General features: G+C 41.1%; 1 protein-coding gene across 10 annotated transcripts in view; it reads left to right on the forward strand.

Annotated features, from left to right (window-relative positions):
* anks1b (ankyrin repeat and sterile alpha motif domain containing 1B) overlaps window positions 1-22,077 on the forward strand; it is a 233,045-nt gene that overhangs the window by 209,053 nt on the left and 1,915 nt on the right. For 9 of the 10 annotated variants that reach the window (XM_031313331.2, XM_031313333.2, XM_031313334.2 and 6 more), the window contains 8 exons: window positions 2,391-2,498; window positions 3,947-4,150; window positions 6,390-6,515; window positions 9,894-9,965; window positions 11,736-11,822; window positions 14,528-14,665; window positions 14,777-14,944; window positions 21,411-21,502. In XM_031313331.2, coding sequence (XP_031169191.1) covers window positions 2,391-2,498; window positions 3,947-4,150; window positions 6,390-6,515; window positions 9,894-9,965; window positions 11,736-11,822; window positions 14,528-14,665; window positions 14,777-14,944; window positions 21,411-21,502 — 995 coding nt within the window. The remainder of the gene's footprint in view (window positions 1-2,390; window positions 2,499-3,946; window positions 4,151-6,389; window positions 6,516-9,893; window positions 9,966-11,735; window positions 11,823-14,527; window positions 14,666-14,776; window positions 14,945-21,410; window positions 21,503-22,077) is intronic. The other variant, XM_031313332.2, reaches the window with a different exon arrangement.

The raw sequence follows: 22,077 nt of genomic DNA on the forward strand, positions 1-22,077 counted from the left end.
ATGCCATTTGCATATATGTATTCATGATGGTTGGGATTGGTTTATTTATGTTCTCTTAGTGTGTTTAGGGTTTATGCGCACACACACACACACACACACACACACACATTAAACCAAAGTATGTGCTTCCTACAACACTGTTCTCGTTGTTAGTTTGTATTTTTGTTTCTCTAGCAGATGTAGAGCAGTAATTGGTGCAGGAGATGATGAAGTATGTGTGTGTGTGTATGTGTGAGTTGCACTGACTCAAAGCAAGACAAGACTGAACCATTGGGCCTCGCATTGAGGCTAATTACCACCTTTTGCCCTGAAGACGCACGCACGCACACACACACACACACACACACACACACACACACACACACACACACACACACACACATTCTCTCACACGCGCACATACCTTTATGGAAAGACCTCCAGAGAAAGCCCCATAAAACCATCTTGTATACTAACATATGTATGGGTGCCAAAAGGTGTAAACATTGTAAACAACTCTGCAGAATCTCTGCAGAAAGCAGCCATGTTCCAGCTCTTCTCTTTAGAAAACCCAGTAACTGGCAGAGTCAGTGGAGGCCTGGTGACCAGAGAAAGAATGAATTCATTCATTGGAGTCCAAGTGTGTAGTTTGTCTCAGTTTGTGCCTGTGTAACGAGCGCCTGGGGAAAATCAATAGACTATTACAAATCTAATATTGTTTAATTTGCATTTCATGGCTGTCAGTGCAAAAACTCTTAGCTGACGTTGGGCATGTTTTATCAGATGGTGCACTTAGTAAATAACCTGAACATCTGACAACACTTTTGGTTTGTGTTGGAATGTGGGGGTATTTATGACTGAAGCCTTACTGAGGCCTAAAGATTAAATATTCAAGGTGTGTGGCTTGTTTTTCAAGTCTAAAGTCATGTCAAGTTGCAAGTTAACAGGTCTCTCTTGAGAACCCTGTGTCTCAATGAGATTACCTGTATAAATAAAGGTTAAATTAAAAAATAAATTAAAAAAAGTCCTCATTTCTGTAATTTGTATATGTCCCAAGTCTACATTTCAAATTGATCCTGATACTTTGCTGCTTAGGGGAATATTAATGTCTTATTAATTTGACTGAAAGAAAAGAACAGTGTATTACAGTAGGAGCACCAATTAACTTAATCAGTCTTTCATGTGCCTCTTTGTGTTTGTGTGTGTGTGTGTGTGTGTGTGTGTGTGTGTGTATGAGACTCATACAGGATACTTCATACTCTGGTATGCATGTTTTACATTAAAGGCATAGGATACACTCTATGATATTGTTCATGTAACGGCACAAGTAACAGCATGAATTCAGCCGTCCAAGCCATTTCGGTTATGTACTAATAATAATGACAAGATGTATGCCCATGCCCAGGGGCATTTTATATTATTATGCACTCATTAGCACTTCCCTGAGTTCTGGTGTTTTTCTCTGTGAAACTCTTTTCTGAATAGCAATATTATCCTCCATTTAAGGCTCATGATGATGATAATATTTTACCTTTTATGTGTTTGTTTTTTGCAGATGCTGGTATAATCTTGTTATTATCCATTGTGAAAGACTTTGAACTATTACTCTCTATAACAGCTGTTTTAAATCATGCAAATGTCAGTGAGTCATCATTTTCTGCCAGCGCCGTGGCTTTTGACCCAGCATTTATTGTGTTTGCAGAGAACACAAAAATCTGACATTTTAACTCTTAATTTCTGTGCCTTATTGTTGAACTGCAACTAAAGATTTGATTTGATTAATCATTAAATTATTGTTTATAAAAAAGTAAAATACTGAAACAATTCCCGTAGCCTCAGGTGATGACTTTAAATTGCTTGTTTTGTCCAGAGACTGTAAAAATAGAGGACGTGGCATCCGTGATTGACAGGTCGGTGTGTAGCCCCACCCCTAAAGCTTCCATGCTTTATCGTCAATTTGAACATCATGCTGTATTGCAATTCAATAGCAATTGAAGTCCTAACCCTAAAACATTATGAAAATGATTATTGAGGTAATATATCAAGTGAGAAGTAGGGTCATTTTCCCATAGACTTCAATAAAAACAGACTCCTTTTTGCAACCTGTAGAGTTGCCCCTGCTGGAAATTGGATATAATGCAGGTTTAAGGCACTTCTACATTGGCTTCACATTTCAGGCCTGGAAGCGTGGTCCATTTTTTTACAGTCCATGGTTTTGCACAACCAACTGTCCAAAACCCAAATATATTAAATTCACAATGATATAAAACTGAGAAAAGCAGCAAATCCTCACATTTAAGAAGTTGAAACTAATCGTTGCAGTGCTGCCTTAATTATTTCTGTGCACAATACATATAAATTACCCTGCATGTAATTTTACTTTAACGTCTAATATCTGTGTGTTCATTCAGGTATTGAAGATCGGTCTTATCGGACACAGAAAACGGATCCTTGCCTCATTGGGGGACCGGCTACACGAAGAAACCCCACAAAAACCTCCGCGGGCCATCTCCCTCAGGGTAAGTGAGTCTCCGTTAGCAGACAGGATGTTATATGAACCATGAAACATGCAGCAATATCGAAACCAACGTGGATTTCAATTATTATGAATTCATCAGACAGAGGAAGAAAGCACTAGTCTCTTTTCCCAGATGGCTGTGTTTCTTCGAAGGAGCTACAGCCTCCCCACTGCGGCTGTTACCACCCAACATATTACCCAAATCTCTCCGGCAGGCACAAAATGGCCGACCCACTACAGTTTCCTCCCTGCCGGCTTGTCCTGGATACTAATCACAAGGAACTGGCTTTCCCTCTCCCATTGGGGCTGTGCTCTAATGTCCTTATAATGGTCTCTTGCTCTTTGTGATGTTGAGCCAAGGGAGGCCCTTTACTTCTGAGAGAACGCTGAATGGGTTGGCATGGTCGATATAGATCCCTTCGTAGCTTTAAAACTAAACTGTCCATTTTGTCACATGTCCATCTGAGAACTGCAGTTGTGTACTGGGCCTTAAAAAAAAAGTATTCAAAAAATGTCATCGGGGCAAACACAAAATCTTATTTCCATATTTATTTTATTTCAATTAAATGTAAGAAAATACTTCAAGAAAAACCAAGAGAAAAACAACAAATTGTTACCTTTGAGAAGCTATAACAGGCATTTATTTGGCATCTCTGCTTGATTCTCGATCAATTAATGGACTAGTTGTTTCAGCCCTAATTTCACTCCATTCCAGAGAAGAGGTGCCACTGGCTTGTAATTGAAGAAAAGCAAGATTATACTATATATGGCTTAATACATAGTAAAATTATGTGTGAGCAGAGAACTGTGTTTACTCAGCAACGCAGTACAAACAGTGGCTGTCAGCTGAGTGTATTAGGGCAAATGGGGTGAATTGAACAGGAGGAGAATTGACCGGCAAAGTTGTAACACTTCAGCTTCCACAGCCCAGAAATAAATTAAGAAAATCTCCAGAAATAGCCTCTTCTATTGAGACTCTTCTCATATGTAATCACCTGGAAGTTATTAACCTCTTAGGAGAAATAGCTGACCTTGTAGTGTGTAAGACCATTAAAACATATACAAGTTCTAATTCTTTTGGGAATTTTAGTCTCCACTCAGCTTGGAAAGCCTCTTAAATGAACACAATTTTCCACTCTAAGGATCTAGCCACTTAAAAGTGAAACTCAGCAGGCAAGGCTAGTTCGTAAGGACGCTCTGGTAGACCAGCTGAGACCTTCTAGTAACAGGACAGAGTCTTTGTCCCTGATTTTACAAAGCACTTTTGGATTCTAGTACTCAGCAGCATGGCAACACTGTAGCTGAAAAATAAAATGTGACAGTGAACAGTGAATGCAATTGCCCTACTTATTGTAATTGCAGCAGTGACACAGCACGTTATGAAATGATGAATGAACCCTGTCTTGCTTCTCTCCACTCCTCCAATCCCCTCCCCTCGTTCTGTCCCAGGAGCCCGGTGGGAACCACACTCCTCCCCAGCTCAGCCCGTCGGTGGGCCAGGCAGCGTACACGGCGGGGGTCCCGGGCGGATCTCTGGACGTGCAGCACCTCATCATGCAGGCGGACGCCCGGCGCAGGCAGCGCAGCAATGACAACTACTTCGAGGACGTGCCGCGATCCAAGCTGGAGCGACAGATGGCCCAAGTCAGCATGGTGAGGAAGGGAGGACAGGATGAAGGGATGAATGGAGGCAGGGAGTAGGGGAGAGTATTATGAATGGTCGTAGTCAGAGATACAGTTGGCTGACTGAATGCTTAAGCATAAGTTTGGTAATATTCTATGTTTTTCTTTTTGTCAAACACTCACTAGAGCACCACATGTGTATTAATCGGCAGCTGAAAAATAGCAAACAAACAAACAAACAAATGCACTACTTCCTACTGTTTCAGTAATGTTTGCTTAAAACTACAGTGCCCTGCAGCTTTTTTTTTTAAGATTTACGTCTTTAGTAGTACTAATGGGCCACAGACTGGGTAGGGACTAACACACTTGGTTGGTTTGGTCTTCATGGGATTGTCGACACTAAATAATAATATAGAATAAAATTCAATTAAATTTTAAATTAAAATTAATATTACATTTATCCTTTAATACTGTTTTTTAAAGATTTCAGTGATATTCAAGGCAATAATAAACTAATGAGCTTTCAGGCAGTATCACATTTCTAATCAGGACGGTGGAATATATCTTAATAATAAATGAAGTATCTCAGTAATTAAATGCTGGTCCCTAATAGCTACAAGATGCAAGCCAAGTGTGTTTTATCTGCCTGTTTACTTGTTAAAAAGACGCCATTAATAATCTGCACCAGGCGGACCATCTGACACCAGCAGCCTTCTCTGCAATTTAGAACTCATATACATTTTACAATTAAGGAAACATGAAATGAAAGCCTGAAACTTTGTGCTATAAAATGATAAAATATACAAACCACAATGCAGAGTGCAACAGTTATTTTGGCATGCTTACATATGCAATCAGGCTTAATTTACTGCTTTACAGTACGAAATAAATATTTATCTCCAGTAGTCTGTCCCTAATATCAAACATCAAAAGATTTAATAGTTCTGCATAAACAAGACATACTTTTCAGAATAAGCGTCTCAACTTTCCAGCCAATTTTATTCTCATCCAAACGCAACATTATAACTTTATAACTTCCAATCAGCAACAGCAAACACACACACACACACACACACACACACACACACACACACACACACACACACACACACACACGCAAACATGCAAACATCTGAGGCAGCAGCTGTGTTTTGATTCAGTATGATTAGGGTCTTTTTGTGTCTCTGTGTGAATCACAGAGCATATCAACTCCGACTAACACTTATGGTTACCCTGCTGAATCCCTCAAGTCTGTGTGTGTGTGTGTGTGTGTGTGTGTGTCACAATGTATCCCTCTTTCTAAAAACAACACTCTTGAGGTGGCGCTGATGAGTCAGCTTTGCCAGAATAGAAGGATAGCTATTAGAGAAATTAATTTCATTCATTAATTTCATTACCCCTTTTCTCTGACTGTCGCCACGTTTCTATGATTGGTTACCTCACAAATGTTTCTCCCTCTGGCTCTTCCCTCGCCGTCTGTTCTTTTTTTTCTTTTTCTTTTTTTTAGAAAACAAAACCCAGGAGAACAACTGCAACACATTATTTGGTCCTTAGCACACTAAAAACGTTTAGTCACTGAAGATTTCCAGCTGATTCCGTTAGCTGGGTCAAAGTGTGTGGGGAAAAATGTGTAATATGGTTAAGCTGGTGGAGTTTAGCATAGATTTTGCCAATGCCTGTTATCCAACATGTTTGCATCTGATTACAAGATTTCACCTTCACAGTGCCTCACCACTGTTCTGACGGGGATTACACACACAAGCAATCAGATATGGACACATAAACATACAGTCTTTGGCACAAGATGTGTGCATACCTCCTCACAAGAAAATCATCTGGTTTCATTTACCAAAGAATGAAAAACCATAAAACAGCTTAATTGTTATCCGCAGACATTTGAGAGGTACGCAGATAAGATTTAGGTATTTCCTTTGTTTAAAAGTTGAAAGCTTACTTGGTTAAAAAGCGGTGAGTAGCAGCAAAGAGTCCTAAACTAGGCTAAGAATGGGAACATCTTCAGTAGAAGCCGAGCATTATTCATCCGAGTTTAATTTCCTCTTGGATGTTCTCTTAATCTTGTCCCTTTGAAGGCATGTACATGTTCAGTCAGGAAAGCTGTTCCATTATGAACTTACACATTTATCAGGCCAGCGAGTCATGTCAGCATGGGATACACAGCATGTACCTCGATGTCACGACCCATCCTGTAATCCTGTGTGATCCTGTTTGTGTCCTAAAAGCTATTGGTGGTGGCTATTGGTCGTTTCAGGCAGGCGAGTGGTGCGAGCCGATCACGTTGCGTCCGCCCAACGAGGCCACCTCGTCCACTCCGGTGCAGTACTGGCAGCATCACCCCGAGAAGCTCATCTTTCAGTCCTGTGACTACGAAGCCTATGTAAGTCCTACCCCTTCACTTCACTCGTGTGTGTGTGTGTGTGTGTGTGTGTGTGTGTGTGTGCGTGCGTGCGCATGTGTGTATTCACAGTTTAAATTTTCAGGGCTGTAACTGACAATTATTTTCATTACCGATAAATCTGCAGATTATTTTCTCGATTAATTGATTGGTTGGTCTATAAAATGTCAGAAAATAGTGGCAATTGTCCAAAATCCAACTTGACAACTTACATTTTGTCCAACCAACAACCCAAAACCAAAAGAGACTTAGTTTACTATCATAGACAATTTTTTTTAGCATTTTTGGTAAAAAACAAGAACAGTTAATTTATCATTGTCAAAATAGCCATAATTTTGTGATTGACTTGTCGATAAATTGTCTAATCCTTTCAGCTCTACTTGCATGCTATCATATCTATCAACACACACCTACAGTAAGGTTATAATATTCAAGATCAATGATCCTCAACTTCATCTTTCAGTCAGTACTGCACTCAGTTATTCTCTGCACTTTGGTAAATTTAGACCTTTGCCAGTTACATAAAAGGATGTTATATATCCACGTTATCACAGATACAGCCTTGCACCTCTGATTGGTCATACTGTATGCTCAGCACCCAGACAATAAGGATTAGCAGTGCAGAAATGCAATTTGAGATGCCATTGGCTCTCGGAAAAACGTAAAAGGGAATGTAATCTTAGAAATGCACCTTCTGATTGGCTCGGCGGCACTGTGGTGAAGACATGGAGTAGATGATTAAGTAAGAGAGAGCGGGAGGAGAGGAAAAGGATAGTTTAAGAGGGATAAAAAATTCCAGTTTGAACAAATAAGAAGGGGAGATGAGAAATCAAATGTGATCCTCAAATCAAATATGAATGAAATCAAGAAAAGATCAGATAGAGCCTGTGAATAAGAGATAGGTATCCCAAGAGCGCGTCTTCCCTCAGTCAAAAATCTCCCCTTATTAATTTTCTCACCTCAGATTGATAGACACAACATGGAGTGGACCATTAGGCTTCTGACAGATGTACAGACACAGTTTTGGGCGGATGATGGGAAACGCACAACAGGGGGGGGGGGGGGGGATGGAGGTGCTTTCATGGAGCCATTTATGACAACATCTCTAACGCTCGCTGTCCCAGGACAACGGGCTCCGAACGGCTCAGAAAGCCAGATAAATGAGCGAGAGCCAAAACAGAGGAAAAGGCAGATCGCTCACTGTGAATATTGGCAAGCTGGAGGGAGATGGAGTGAATAAGAATAAATGAAATGGATAAGACAGTGATGAGAGAGAGAGAGAGAGAGAGAGCAAAGAGAGGAGTGTATTGTGTTTGTGTTAATAGAGAAAAAGTGATTGTAAAAAGCCAAAAGAACAGAATAAAGGATGCATCAGCACAGCATTTTTTATTCCAGGCTCTAAAAAAACAAACCACTCTCCTCCACTTTCAGCACTACCTCAGACGGCACCCTAACTTTATTATGTCAGCTTTACGACCAGAGCCTGAAAATAATATCTGAAGTTATTACAAATCCATTTCCAGTAAAACCCTGCAGAAATTCTAACATCATTACCACGCTCTACATCATTAACAGCCAATGTTATCTCGACAATGAGTCGATGTGTTCTTTTATATGAATCTAAAAGCTTATGTAGACGTATCAAATACACAAAATATTAGGGAATTCTTCCTGGTATTGAATTGCAGCTTGGTTTATGACTAAAAACTAATGACTTTGCCATCAGTCTCAGTTGTGCTTTGTAATCATTGTCACTGTGACCAAGTTAGCATGCTGATGTTAGCAGTTAGTTTAAAGCACCACTGTGCCTATATACAGCCTCACAGAACTGTCTTCGTCTTGTTATGTTACGGACATCTTTGAATTTCATTTGGAACTCATAAAAAGCTTGTGTGTTTGTGTACACCAACAATTGCTGCAACGGAGACACGGTACACCAGACAGCACTGGTCTTGTCTGCAGCTGTAATACAATTTCTAGGATAACTTCCAGCAACCCTGCTAAAACAACGATTTAAGATTGTTAGCTTGAGTCAAGACAAATTATTAACATGCCCACATGACCTCCTTCTGATCCACCAAGGACCAGACTCCCCGACTGGAGTCTCTGCTACATAAAAAGTAACTCAACACGCAAAGCACTTTGTCCAAAAGGTTGTTTTGCCTCCATAAGGAATATATTGCTAATCAAATGTTTGATAAATCCTGTGAGGCAGATATATATAATATTTTGGTCCTTGATCTTGGAGTCATTACCTGTAGAGTCAAACAGATAAAGCTGTAAATATTTCCCTTTTAATCCACTAAAAGCCCTGTTAGGGGAATAAGATGGAGGATGTCACACCCATTAAGTGCTCTAATGTCGACATAAACATTGTCCCTGTAAAACACTATCACCATTAGTAGCTTCTTTATTAAATCAGATACTACGTGTGCAGACTGTCTGACCACAAAGTCGTGCCAGACAGAAGGATCAGCCAGACTCCGGTGTTTATGTACCGCTAGGAGCCTTTCAAGGTGGATGTAATCACTGCTCTGTGTGTGTGTGTGTGTGTGTGTGTGTGTGTGTGTGTGTGTTTAATGATGATGATCCGTGTTAGTAAAGCTGATTGACATTCTGCTGTAATAACACAAAGTTTCATCCATAAATTACTTAAAATATTGGAGTTTATTTGTCACAGAAGTACTATAAATTAAATGAATACACACACACACACACACGCACACACATACTTAACATTTTTGTCCATTTATTTCATAAAAAGAAAAGTACAAATAAAAAAATAATTTAGCTATATTCAAAAGTCCTCTTTTGTTTTGGAGGAAGGAACATTTGAGTGATGCTGGTTAAGGCAGCGGTGTTTGCCTCAGCAAGAATTAGTTTCGCATTCTGCTGCATCATTGCCTGCTGGTCATTAGCCAGGATGGCTCTGACATTTCACCATAATCAAGGGATGAAGCAGGGTCTAAATGTAGGTCGGACACCTCTTCATCTGATAGGGGAACATAGGCTCAGCTTTAGTTTGAATTTCAGCATTATCAAAAAACTAAACAAATCATAGCTGAATCAAAGCCCTGCTATTTCAACCACTTCAACAAACCACTGTGCAAAAATGTCCTGGTTCGAGCCTCTGAAATGTGAGACACTGCTGCTGTTACCAAACTTGGGATGTCCACTAGAATTATATTAACTAGACAATAAAGTTGAATAATAGTTTGCTGCACAGCATGAGTTTCTAAGGTTAGACCCACCAGAATGTCTGGCAGAGATACCTTTGTACACAGCCATAACCCCAGACCCTCACATACTTTATATTCCTCGAGTGTATTCACTAAGTATGATTGTGTGTCTTTTCCACAGTACCTGGGCTCCATGCTGGTGAAGGAGCTGAGAGGGACGGAGTCCACACAAGATGCTTGTGCCAAAATGAGGGTACAGCACAGCCTAGCACACTTTACTTCTACTGTTGCTATTAACAACCATTGCTGAGATCTGGAAACACAGCGACATTGCTAAAAAGACATCTGAAAGAAGCTACAAAAACAACAAAAAAAAAAAGTTAAAGCTGTATTATGTAAATGTTTTCTCCAAAAAAACAACCTTTCTGGACCTTTTTAAATATGGGACACAGTCTCATAGTCTGAGTGCACTCGCACTAGAACTTAAATTAACTTAAAATATCATGACAGTGGATTAAGTCTATTGAGGGATTTATTTTTAATATCCTTGCCTGGGTGGCTCAATACCCCATGACCCCACTTTCACCTGAAATCATTTCTTCCTCTCACCTTTTGTGTCATTCTGCTGCTAACTCTCCTTTTCTTCCTTTCCTGTTATCTGTCTCTTGCTATCCACATCTATACTTCCTGCTTCCTCACTCTTTCCATATTTTACTGTAACACTGACTCCTTCTCTCCTCTGGTTCGTATCGCTCTCTCATCCTCAGCTGCTGCAGTGTGAAGATACGTTTTAATATTCATGAGCAAAGCTTTCTGTTCCTCTCCCCTCCTCCCTCGTTCCTTCTGTCTCTATATTTATGTTGCCACATCAGAGGGCATCTTTCTTTCTTCTACGTCTCTCCCTCCTCAGTTTGACAAACCTTTGCTGCAAACCAAGGTTGTAATTAAGTGCAATGAGATGCACATCATATCTTTCTGGCTTTTATTACCGTGTGAACATACCTTCCTTCCTTACCCGCTCCCCTCTGTTCCCAGCATCCCTCCTTTCATCTGTCCCTCCATCTTTCCGCTGTGGAGGTAGAGGTGGCTGTTTGAATCCCAACTTCACAGCCTCTAGCTGGATATCTGCCAGCGAAGTCAGGCAGCGCTGTCTTTGTCAGCTTTTCAGCACTACCTGATCCTGACAAGGCTGAACCGCAGCAGCAACACACTGTGAGCAAAGAGGAAAGAAACGGAACAAAGAAAAGGAACAGATATGGAAAGGATAGCATAGCACCGGGTAGATTCGACAAGGGCTAGAAATGAGGGGCGGCAGTGTGATAGAAATGAGGATACTGAGAGAAGGAGATGACAAGTGTTGAAAGACTAAAAGTGATACTGAGAAAGCAGGAAAGGGACTCATCTCATGTCGTGTCTTTGAATATATAAAGTCTTTTGGCAGGTAGAATGACAGCTTGGAGGGTGATGCTGACATCGCTGTAAACCACACGATTCTCCACAGCACCTCACTGCATAATGAGTTTAAATATAGGTAATTGAGACGCGTTAAAGTGCCAATATGTAATTAAAAAGAATGAGGAGAGACATGCAGTCGGAGTCTGATGTGGCTTAAAAGATAATAGGCTTATTGGACTTTCAGGGCCATAGTAGATTGGATTTAGAAATGTAATTCAAAAGCAGTTGTGCTTTTTTAGGTGCCTGACAACCCTTGACCTATGGAGATTATTTGGATTGACTATAGTTTTCAAGGAGGAAGTCATCAATAGATTGTTCGATCAGCTCATCTACTTCATGCTGCATTGACAATTTAAGTTCTGTTTAAATTGTCATTGCTTTTCTCACACGCGTTTAGGACATAGATTAAGTCTTGTATAAAAGGTCATTCAATTCAGTAGAGATCTCTACCAACCGAACGTTCAATACCGGAACTGATTCCTGTGCACTTTTTTGGCTAATATATGCCTCAAATCATGTCATCTCTCATCCTTGTTTTGTCTCTGTTTTGCTTTTTTTGCACTCCAAGAAGTCGACAGAACAGATGAAGAAAGTGCCAACCATCGTGCTCTCCGTGTCCTACAAAGGAGTTAAGTTCATTGACGCCACAAATAAGGTAACACTCACTTCCTGTGACCTCTACTGTAAATAACAAGTGAAAGGACAGGCTTTTGAACACGAGCATGAGTGACATTCACAGGTGTCAGAAATGGCCGGCACTGCAGTGCTGATGTCTGCTATATGGTGTAAAAATAAAAAAAAAAGGCAAACATGCAATAATTAGTATGGAATGGATGAGCTGGATTATTGAAAAAGCAATAACAACCTACTCCGTTCATTAAATCCTTAATGGAAAGTTTAAAAACTTAAAAATCTTTCAAGGTTTTAATGTTACCAAGCTGATGTGTGATGAGCGTCTGGCGTCGTAAGACTGCCGTGAATCACCCAGGTGGGTGCTACACATTGGTGGTGGTAGAGAGTAGCCCCCCTCCCTGAAGCGCTTTGAGTGTCTATGATAAAGCGCTATATAAATGTAAAGAATTATTATTATTATTATTATTATTATTATTATGAAAAATAAGTTTCACAGTTATCATCACCTCCAAGTGACATTTGAGTAAAGGGTGCTCAGTGTGTGTCAGCCTGTCCAACTTAGACACACACAAAAATAAATGTTTTCATGTGTGAATGAGTAATGAGTTTGGGTCGTTGTGTCTTTGCTAATATTATGTAAAGGCGGTTTAGACCTGGCGAATAATTTTTACACTAAGGAGTCAGTCATTCCTATCAGGTAGTGATTCCCGTGCGTACATGTAAGACAATAGGATCTAATCCTCCTCAGGTGGGTAATAAAGGTGGTACAGTGAGAAACAATTTTAAGATTATAAGCAGCTTGCTTGCAAAAAGGTATTACTTTAAGCATCTGTTATGCATAAGAGCATACATACACACAGCAAAAGATGAGCATTCTTTGCAGATATTGAATACATTTCAAATTCTTCCTCAGGCAGCACTGCACAGAGCACAGACTTAAGTAAGGAGGCCAATACATAACAATTTACACAGACAGATTTAGATATTAAAGTTAAAGCCAAAAATGATGACACGGTGGCCAGCTGGTGACACCTTCCTGCGAAGTTATTTCTTCTATGCGCTGTGCCTGTCTTTGCCAAAACATTTTAATTAGTTAGTTAGTCAGACAGACATACTTTTCTCTTCCCTCGGCTCTACATGGTTTCAGAACACAGATATGAGATGAAATGTGCTGGTACTGCCTCTAGCATGGCCATCAGGCAATCAAACTCATTTTGCATCGCCACTTAGCCTGCTTAGAGACATGCCCCAGTATGTTCCTGATATTTAGCAGCCGACCAGTTTGCAAAATCTACATCCCAGTTTTCCAGACCTCAGATCCTACTGTAACTTGTAACAGTATCAAATAGAGATTGACACAAGGGAAGAAATAATAATACAGATAATAAATACATTAAGGGGATAAGGCACACCATAAAGGGAAATCAAAAAGGGACAGTGGCTTCTCCTGGATTCATCTCTCTGGGTCATTTTGTGAAAGTAGTAAATCTTCTCTATTCTCTCTACTTATCTATCTGCTGTTCCAGTGTACAAAAACTAGAGGGAGTTGTTCTTACTTTCCTTAAAAAAAACAATCAATAGGCTGATATATTTTTCTAGAATCAAAGCCAAAGATAAAACCATCCAGTATGCAGACTGATCTCATGAAGTGGCTCTATGTATGACACGCCAATTCGTATGTCATTTTGGCGTGTTATCAAGCCGCATAATCGCTTTTCAGCGTGTTTATCAACGCCGTTTGGCCTCCATTGACTTACATTACCTTGCGATTGCGTGTCAATTTACGCCGTAGCGAGTAGTATGAAAGCCCGAAAATCCACGTAGGGAGGTTGGTCAGGGTGGTGGATGGGTCAAACAACATAGGACTTTCACCCAGGAGACCGGGGATCGCGTCATGTTTCCTAAACCCAACCGTCGCTTTCTTCTTTTCCTAAACCCAACCGTGCCGTTGTTGTCCCGCGTCCCGTTATTGTTTTCCTAAACCCAACCGTCCCGTTCTTCTTTTCCTAAACCCAACCGTCCCGTTCTTCTTTTCCTAAACCCAACCCGTTCGCGATGATGCTAATTCCTCGAGCCGTCTTTCCTGCTCCGTCTCTGTGTCGCTCTTACACTGTTGCCCCTGGCAACCGATAGCGTAGGAAACCCAAAATGGTGGATCAGACACCTCCCAAATGACGTATGTCCTCATTCTCAATACGGCGTAGACATACACACGGATAGCTCAAAATGCAACGTGCTGTATACGGCAGACATACACGTGGCGTAGACATACACGCGGCAAGCTCAAAATGTGTACAGATAACACACCACTTGGCTTTAGAAAGTGGCGTGTATGTTTACGCGAAATCATGATGTCACGTTGCAGTATAAGAACAAAATATGTTTTGCTAATGTTATCCCTCAGTAAAACTTTCTTTCGGGCTTTGATGTTCTGTAATTCACTGCACTGGGACTTTAATTAACAAAACACAAAGACAAGACTGTTCTCCAGTGACATTACCAGAGAACACATTCCAACTCAGTGACTCCAGAAAACTCTAAAACCCAACATTGTGCTACTGTGATTATGGTTTTGGAATGTGTGAAATTAGATGTATAATAAATCAGATTTGTTTTTCGATGAAGTGGCTCACTGGAGATAATCAACAATCTCTCTCTGCACCTCTTTATCTTTCTGCCTCTGTTTTTCTCTCTCTCTTTCTTCCCTTTCTCTTTCTCTCTCTGCAGAACATCATAGCAGAACATGAGATTCGTAACATCTCGTGTGCGGCTCAGGATCCAGAGGATCTGTCTACATTTGCCTACATCACCAAAGACCTCAAGTCCAGTCACCACTACTGCCACGTCTTCACTGCTTTTGATGTGGTCAGTACTGACACTGTGTCTGTGTGTTTAAAAGCAAATATCATATTCATAGTTCCTATAATATCACTTTGTATTCTCACTGCTGTGTTTTTGCCTTCAACCTCTTGTCAGAACCTGGCGTATGAGATCATTCTGACACTCGGCCAGGCCTTCGAGGTGGCCTACCAGCTGGCCCTGCAGGCCAGAAAGAGCGGCCATGGATCATCCACACTGCCTGAGAGCTTTGACAGCAAGCCCAGCAAACCTGTCCCCAAACCTCGAGTCAACATCCGCAAATCTGTAAGCATTGCTGTAGCACAGCCAGCCACACTACTGTTTGAAAGGAAAATCCATCCTAAACTGAAATTTACATCAGCAACATTTTGGTGATCTAGATGTGAAGAATTTTGGTTAAAAGAAGCGGTTGTGCCTTGTGAACCTAAGTTTCTTGCAGAGTAGTTGATAACATTTTTATGAACTGAATTCTCTACATCTTATAGCTGCTTCATAATAAACTCAAGATAAATATGCTCTTTTAAGTAATATACAGTGCATGATTATTTATTAAAGAATAGAAGAATTGTGTTTTAAGATGGATTTTCACTTCTGATAAAACCTTTCAAATCTAACCAGCATCCCATTAACTCTGTCCCATTTACACTTGAATGTGTCCATAATTTCCATCCCTCTGCTCTGATTCATTCCGGTCTCTCATCCTTGCTTGAATGCGTTTTCAACTCTCAGTTTGGTTTACGGGGTTTATCCTGGAACGCTTGTGTTTTGTGTCTTGGCTCAGCGGACACTGTGGCAGAGGTCTAGGTGGATATTTGATCTGTTAAGCGTCCATTCGGTCTCCCTGTCCCTGCAGTCTCTTACACACTGGGCTGATTGATGAGGCCTGTTTGCATAGGGCTCTGGGAAGGCTGGCTTGGCTCACCTCACTCTGTGTGTGCAAGAAGATAAAGAATCCTCATGTGGAAGACTCCTACATACTGCAGCCTTGCATGGAGAATTAAGTTATTGACATTTCAGTCCATCAGAGCCTCATCAAAATGCTGGGGTCTCTGATGGAGTATGTGTCTGAGCAACACCCAAACTGCAATGGGTGCATAGAATCTACACAGACCTGCTTTTGTTTACAGTGTATTTGATGTTAAGTCCTACAAAGCTGCAATACCACACATCACTGTTTATTTTGTTAGGTTTGATCAAATCAAAGTGATCAGGGTGTGAAGTAACTTCACTATATTTTAGCACTAATAGTAGTAATTAAGGAAAGATTCTCGTGATAATACTATTTACTGGGGCATTTTTGGCCACGATAAACGTAGCATTAGAATATGATACCGGCACATCCCTAGCCCTATATGTGACCTCAGCACTTCAAATGTTGCTCCTTAATTCGTTCACACATTGTTCCCTACTCAAACCTTAAAGGAAGAATCTAAACATTTTTTTTACTTATATCTTTAGTGGAATTTTCATGATTTCAAAGATGTCTACCATCTTCCCAGAATACTAAAATGTTTGCCTGGGACGAAACCAATGTTGAAATCCAATATATTCCACAGACTGTGCCCCCCCAAATATTCGGCCCAAACTTGAAAATTCTGTTTCAGGTACAGCACCGACACAAACTTGCCTAATACCTTACTTTGAAAAATACAAAAAAATATTTTTTTCTTAAAACATTCTTTTTTTCCAGTTTAACAAATAACTCCACAGTTCTCATTGTTAAATGTCCCAACAGAAGCAGCGATACAAGAACCTTGTCTAAAAATGGAGATTAATTGACTTAATTTAGATTTTTGTTTTGGAGTTATCTGATCAAAATGTAGTTTATTAGGATTATGAGTCTGACCAGAGATTTTATGCCAGCTTTCAGTACATAAGAGTGCCCTCTGGAGTATTTTCTTGTAAACATACAATAGTTCTGTTTCAAGTTGAATACATTTCCTTCCTCAAACATTTGCAAAGCAGATTTTTATTTTTTTAAATCAGGCATTGTTTAAATCCATACTTTGCTAGCTTGCAGTCTTCATCTTCACTGCCTTTGTTGGCAAATTGCTATGCTTCCTTGCGTGTTACCGCAATCGATGGAATAGAGTTAAATTGGCTATACAATCATACAAACAAAACAAGGACCCACCCACAGAAACACAGCTCATGATAAAAAAAATGCCACAGGGTCCCTTTAACAGTTGTTTAATACCCTCCCAAGCTTTGTAATATTAGATACTTGTGTCCCACATACTTGTGTGTGTGTGTGTGTGTGTGTGTGTGTGTGTGTGGCCTTTCTACAACCACAGCGTCATAAAGTCTATCTCTAAACCTTTCAACCTCCCATTAACCCCCGACAGAGCTTTAAAATAGTCACGCTAACACACTTCCCTCCTCCACTGACACGCATCAGCCGGCAGCACACGTGTCTTGTGGACCTGGTATAGAGTTACAGTGGCTGCTATATCAGTGTGCTTATAGACCAAATGTAGGTCCATTTACATACTGTGAGTCATGGGAGAAAGAGATGGTGATAGAGGAGAATCGGTGGCTTCAGAGGAATGGTCTCACTTTCTAAAGTTAGAGGGAGACGTGAGACGGTGAGGAAAGACAGAAGGGGGGGAAAAGATAGAAAAGAACGCATGTAGTGTTTGTGTGTTCGCTCTCCTGTGTGTGTGTGTGTGTGTGTGTGTGTGTGTGTGTGTGTGTGTGTGTGGGGTCCTGTGCCTACAGAGATGATGGACGATGGCATGTATACACTCAATCTGCTGACTCTGCAAACGTTACATTAACCATTAATTGCCTTTTTCCTCTGTGTGTGTGTGTGTGTGTGTGTGTGTGTGTGTGTGTGTGTGTGTGTGGTTAATGGCTTGTGGTGTGCAGCAGGGCTAAGACACTGCAGGATTCACTTAATATTTCTGCCACCTGCCAGCCATAATCTCCAACCCACAGCACCTCTAAAGCCCCCTGTGCTTTAAAATACCGTTGCTTTGTTTTTCTGCCCACAAGTATCTGTTTCTCCACACCCTCCTATTTTAATTTGTATGATGTGTGTGTGTTTGTTATGTGAGCATATCTGCTTGTAAATCTCCCTCGACTTTCTCTTAACTTTCCTTTATGAGTGTGACTGTGTCTGATATGACTATTGTCTTTGATCAGCATCGGCATGTTACTGTAATGGTAGTGTAGCTTCAAAACGGATTGAAATACATGATCCTAAGCCTACATGATTGAGTTTTACAATCATAGTTTCTCATGTCTCAAGTCATGAAAAAACCTCCCAGTGAAGTGAAAATAGCTTGTTTCCAAGCAGCTGGTTGAGGTTCTTGGCTAGGAGCCTTAAAGGGGAACTATGCAGTTTGTTTAGCTTAATTAACCTTAACTGAACAGCTTCGGAGTCATTGGAATGGTTATATGACTTTTTTCGGGTTGAATGGTGGTCGTCTCGCTCCCCCCTAGCGCCTGTGAGCAGAAAAAGCACCCTTGCAACTTTTCGGCCGGTGAGCCGCCGGCCACAGCATCAGAAAGTATCGCATGATATCAGGTCTTGCGATGTAACAAATTGCTTCACGGCACTCCACACATACGCCTGGAACCGGCTAACAAGGTAGCGATGGAGTTTTTCAAACTATCATCATGGCTGAGCCGGCAAAAAAGAAGCAGAAAGCTAGGAAAGCATTGTCGGAGGAACAGAGAAAGAGGAAACGGCAGACACAAGTAAACATAGGAGCTGCCAAATATCTATTCCAAAGCTGTAGGCAGAGCTCTATAGAGAAACCTGCGAGCAAAAAGCGAGAAAACAGCGAAGAAATGGCCAAAACTGCATAGCGCCTCTTTAAATGTACACTTTCTGTAAAGAAAAACCCTCTAGAACAACAAAGACATCTCACAACATTGGCAGAATTTTTAATAACTTAAAGTGCTCATATTATTTTTGGCTTTTTCCCTTTCCTTTATTGTGTTATATATATTTTTGTGCATGTTATAGGTTTACAAAGTGAAAAAGCCCAAAGTCCACCCCATAGGGACTTACCATCTTCCAGAAAAAAACATTGTTCACAAACTGCTCCAAACAGCTCTATTGTAGTCCAGCCTTTACTTCTGTGACAAACGTCACTTTGTAACACACGTTATAATGCTCGCCTAGCTGCTAGCGTGGCACGCCCTCATACTCTGCAACTGACTAGCTAGCAGTACTTACCTAGCTACTGCACATGTGCGACTCCCAACGAAGATGGAACAGAAGTGTGATGCCTCACTCTGTATCTAAAACAGAGAGCTCAACACACAGGGTGAAAAGAGGAGCCGCAGCAATGTGCAGTACAACAAAAATATGGTGTTTTTTGAAAATTAAACCATGTAAACCTATTCTGGTACAACCTCTAAATACAATTATGAACCTGAAAATGAGCATAATATGAGCACTTAAAAGAAAAAACATTTGAAATTTGAATATGAGTCTGGCTTGTGAAGATGCTTTTGCAGAGTGATGTTTTGCACAGTTGCTGTGCCATATTCGTCATGCTGGGAGTGTTTTTTCCATGCAGGAGTCGCTATATAAATGTGGCGTAAGATGGCCTACTCTTGATTTAGTTTTGCTGTATTGCAATAATGCTGCTGCCCCACCCTGTTGCCAGGTCAATAACTTTGCTGCCATGTTGTTGCCATGGTTTTTGGAGTGTTGTTGCCTTTCCCTGTTGCCATGCAGCTGCTCTGTCACCGCTGTGGTTTTGCCTTGCTGCTTTGTTGTGTTGGGTGTTGCTGTTGCTGAGCTGGCCCACTTTGACCTGTATATGACCTCTGCCCCTGTAGGTCATCATGTCCCCCGTCAGCCGCTGGTCACTGGGCCACATTTACACCCCTCACCGGCCTCCTCTCCACCCTCCTCTTCCTCCCCCTCGACTCTTCCATCTTCCTCACAAAGCTCAGTCACAGGTCCTCCTTGCTTTTCCTTCTCTTATCCTTTATTTCCACATTATTTTCTTTTAGTCAAGGAGAAAGCGGCGTTTGTAAGTGCTTCCATTTTATTCTGTCGCTTTTATTCAACTCACTCTGCATCCTTGTGTGGTGTGTTTGCAGTGAGTATTTGTGTCTCTCATTCTACAGTTACTACCCGCTATCTCCATATCAACATTTACATTAAAATAAAACAGATGTGAGACTTCAACCAGTCTTGCAAAGCCAACCCATTTCATTTTTTTACAGCTTTTACAGAGCTGAAAGCAGTCGACTTTAGTGCCTCAGTCAGTTTTTATGTGCCCCACTGCACTGATTCCACCCCTGCATGGGGATACACTGCCTCCTTAAAGATACACGTTCTAGATGGTAAATAAGAAGTGTTTGAAGCAATAACCACTCCTTTAAAGTTAGCTTAATGTTTATTAAAACACTCGGTCCATTAAACCTCCATTGAATGCTTGGAGTGTTTTTCCTTCTGATCCACTCATCTACATCTTTATCTTAACAAGGCAGTTGACATTTTAAAGGGTCATCTAAAGAAGACTGCAGTACCAGAGTGTACGCAGTGTGCCAAGAAAGGGTTCAAATGTTCTAAGCTCAATAGACTCCCATTGCAAAACGGCATGTTTTGCATCAGCTTGGATAACTGAGGTTGCGGGCATGGTTCATTTAGTGGTTGATTTACTGTGATTCAATTCATTCAATGTGTGGTTGATGAATTTGAGACTAATCCTGATGATGCTCTGAACGAGTTCTTCACTAAGCATGATGGTGTCGTGCTGCTGTGAGATCGAAAGTGTGTTTGTTTTGTAATCCTGTAACCCCCTAACAAGATTATTGCTGTGGTTGTCCGAGCGTGAGGGAGAGGATAGAGAACTGGATTAATATTATAGTTAGTTTCCGTATTGTTGCTGTAGCAGTGTTGAGACAAGATACTAAGAGAAACATTGTTCTGTCAGTGTAATGCAGAACTCAACCCTATTTACTCCAGAAGTAGATCTTTAATGCTTATAAAATATGAACATTACATTTAATATATATTTGTACATAATATACATAATTGGACAATGTGTGCAAGGAGAAATTTAGTCTTCTACTGTCAAAACTGCAGCTCTCAAAGTCCGGTCTCCCCTCCTCTAAGTCACCTGAAAATCACTAAAAAAATAGATTAGATAAAATAGACAAAAACCAATAGATTGTAGGGAAAAACACCCTCAGCAGCAGCTTGATTGGTTGACGTGGGGGTATTTTTGAAAGTAATGTAGATTGTTTGGTTTGTTTCTCAGCTCAGAATCTGCAATAGCTTCACAGTGGCAGCAACAGACAAAGTCCACAGCTCTTTGATAATTGAAACAACTAGGATGTACAGGAAGTGCACTGCTGCAAATACAGCACGTGGTTATTGCAATCGTTCAGGACCAGCAGGATCTTGCATTTAGAAATGTACAGATACGGGAAATTAATTTCTGTCCATGATCCGTGTTCTGCTTTCTCAGCTCCCTCTTACATTTCAGTTATTTTCCATGACATTACTTCGTAAGCAGCACATCCTCCATCTCATTCCTTCTACCGTCTCACTCTGTTTTTTTACTGACTTTATTAGCATGAAATTGTATCAGAAAATTGCCCCTACAGTGTGAAAAATGTTGATTTCCAACAGAAACAGCCGTTTGCATTGAAAATGTGTCATAATGAATTGTTTGTATCCTGCATCCTAAAGAAGTATACAATCAATGTGTAGTATTTTTATAATTCTTTTTCCGACTTCTCTCTGCTTCCTCTCCTTTTCCATGTCTGTCTGCATCAGATGGAGCAGCCGTCCATGGACCAGAAGGGCCACGCCAACGTGCCATGGATTGTGGAGCCGGGTCAGGAGGCCAAGAGAGGAGTCAACACCAAGTATGAGACCACTATTTTCTAACATACACCCGCCTTGTCCACTCCTGTGTGTGTGTGCCTTTCAGAGGTTGCCCTGTACTGGGGCCCCGCCCCGGAGTTGGGCAAGAGCGACGCACGCCGCCGCGTCACCTCACCGGCTGAAAAATAAAAAAAACAAAACATCCCGCCCCCGTTAGACGAGCCTGTCCACTGCATGATGACGTTTGGCGCTGCGCTATCTCTCTTCTTTCTCCTTGTCTCTTTTTCTCTTTGTTTCTGCTCTCCCCCTCTTTGGCCCGGGCCCCATCCTCCTGCCTGCAGGGCTGGCGCATGACCTTTGAAACCAGGGCTGTGGTGCACTTCTCTGTCTCCACCTGTAGGGGGAATGGTCAGCTCCATTTTTCCACTTCCTGTTTGTCGGTCAGCAGTCAACCCTTTGGTTGTTCTGCTTTCAGCTTCTTGTTTTTTTTCTTCCTGTTGATGGGTGCAACCGTTTGGCTTCGTCTCTCCTATTTTTTCTCCTCTGACTGCCTCCATCCCTCGCTTCTCTTAACATTTCAGCCCCTTTGTCCAACTGCCCCCTGACAACTTGAATG

Source organism: Sander lucioperca, chromosome 20 (genome assembly GCF_008315115.2).
Source record: "Sander lucioperca isolate FBNREF2018 chromosome 20, SLUC_FBN_1.2, whole genome shotgun sequence".
Taxonomy (NCBI): domain Eukaryota; kingdom Metazoa; phylum Chordata; class Actinopteri; order Perciformes; family Percidae; genus Sander; species Sander lucioperca.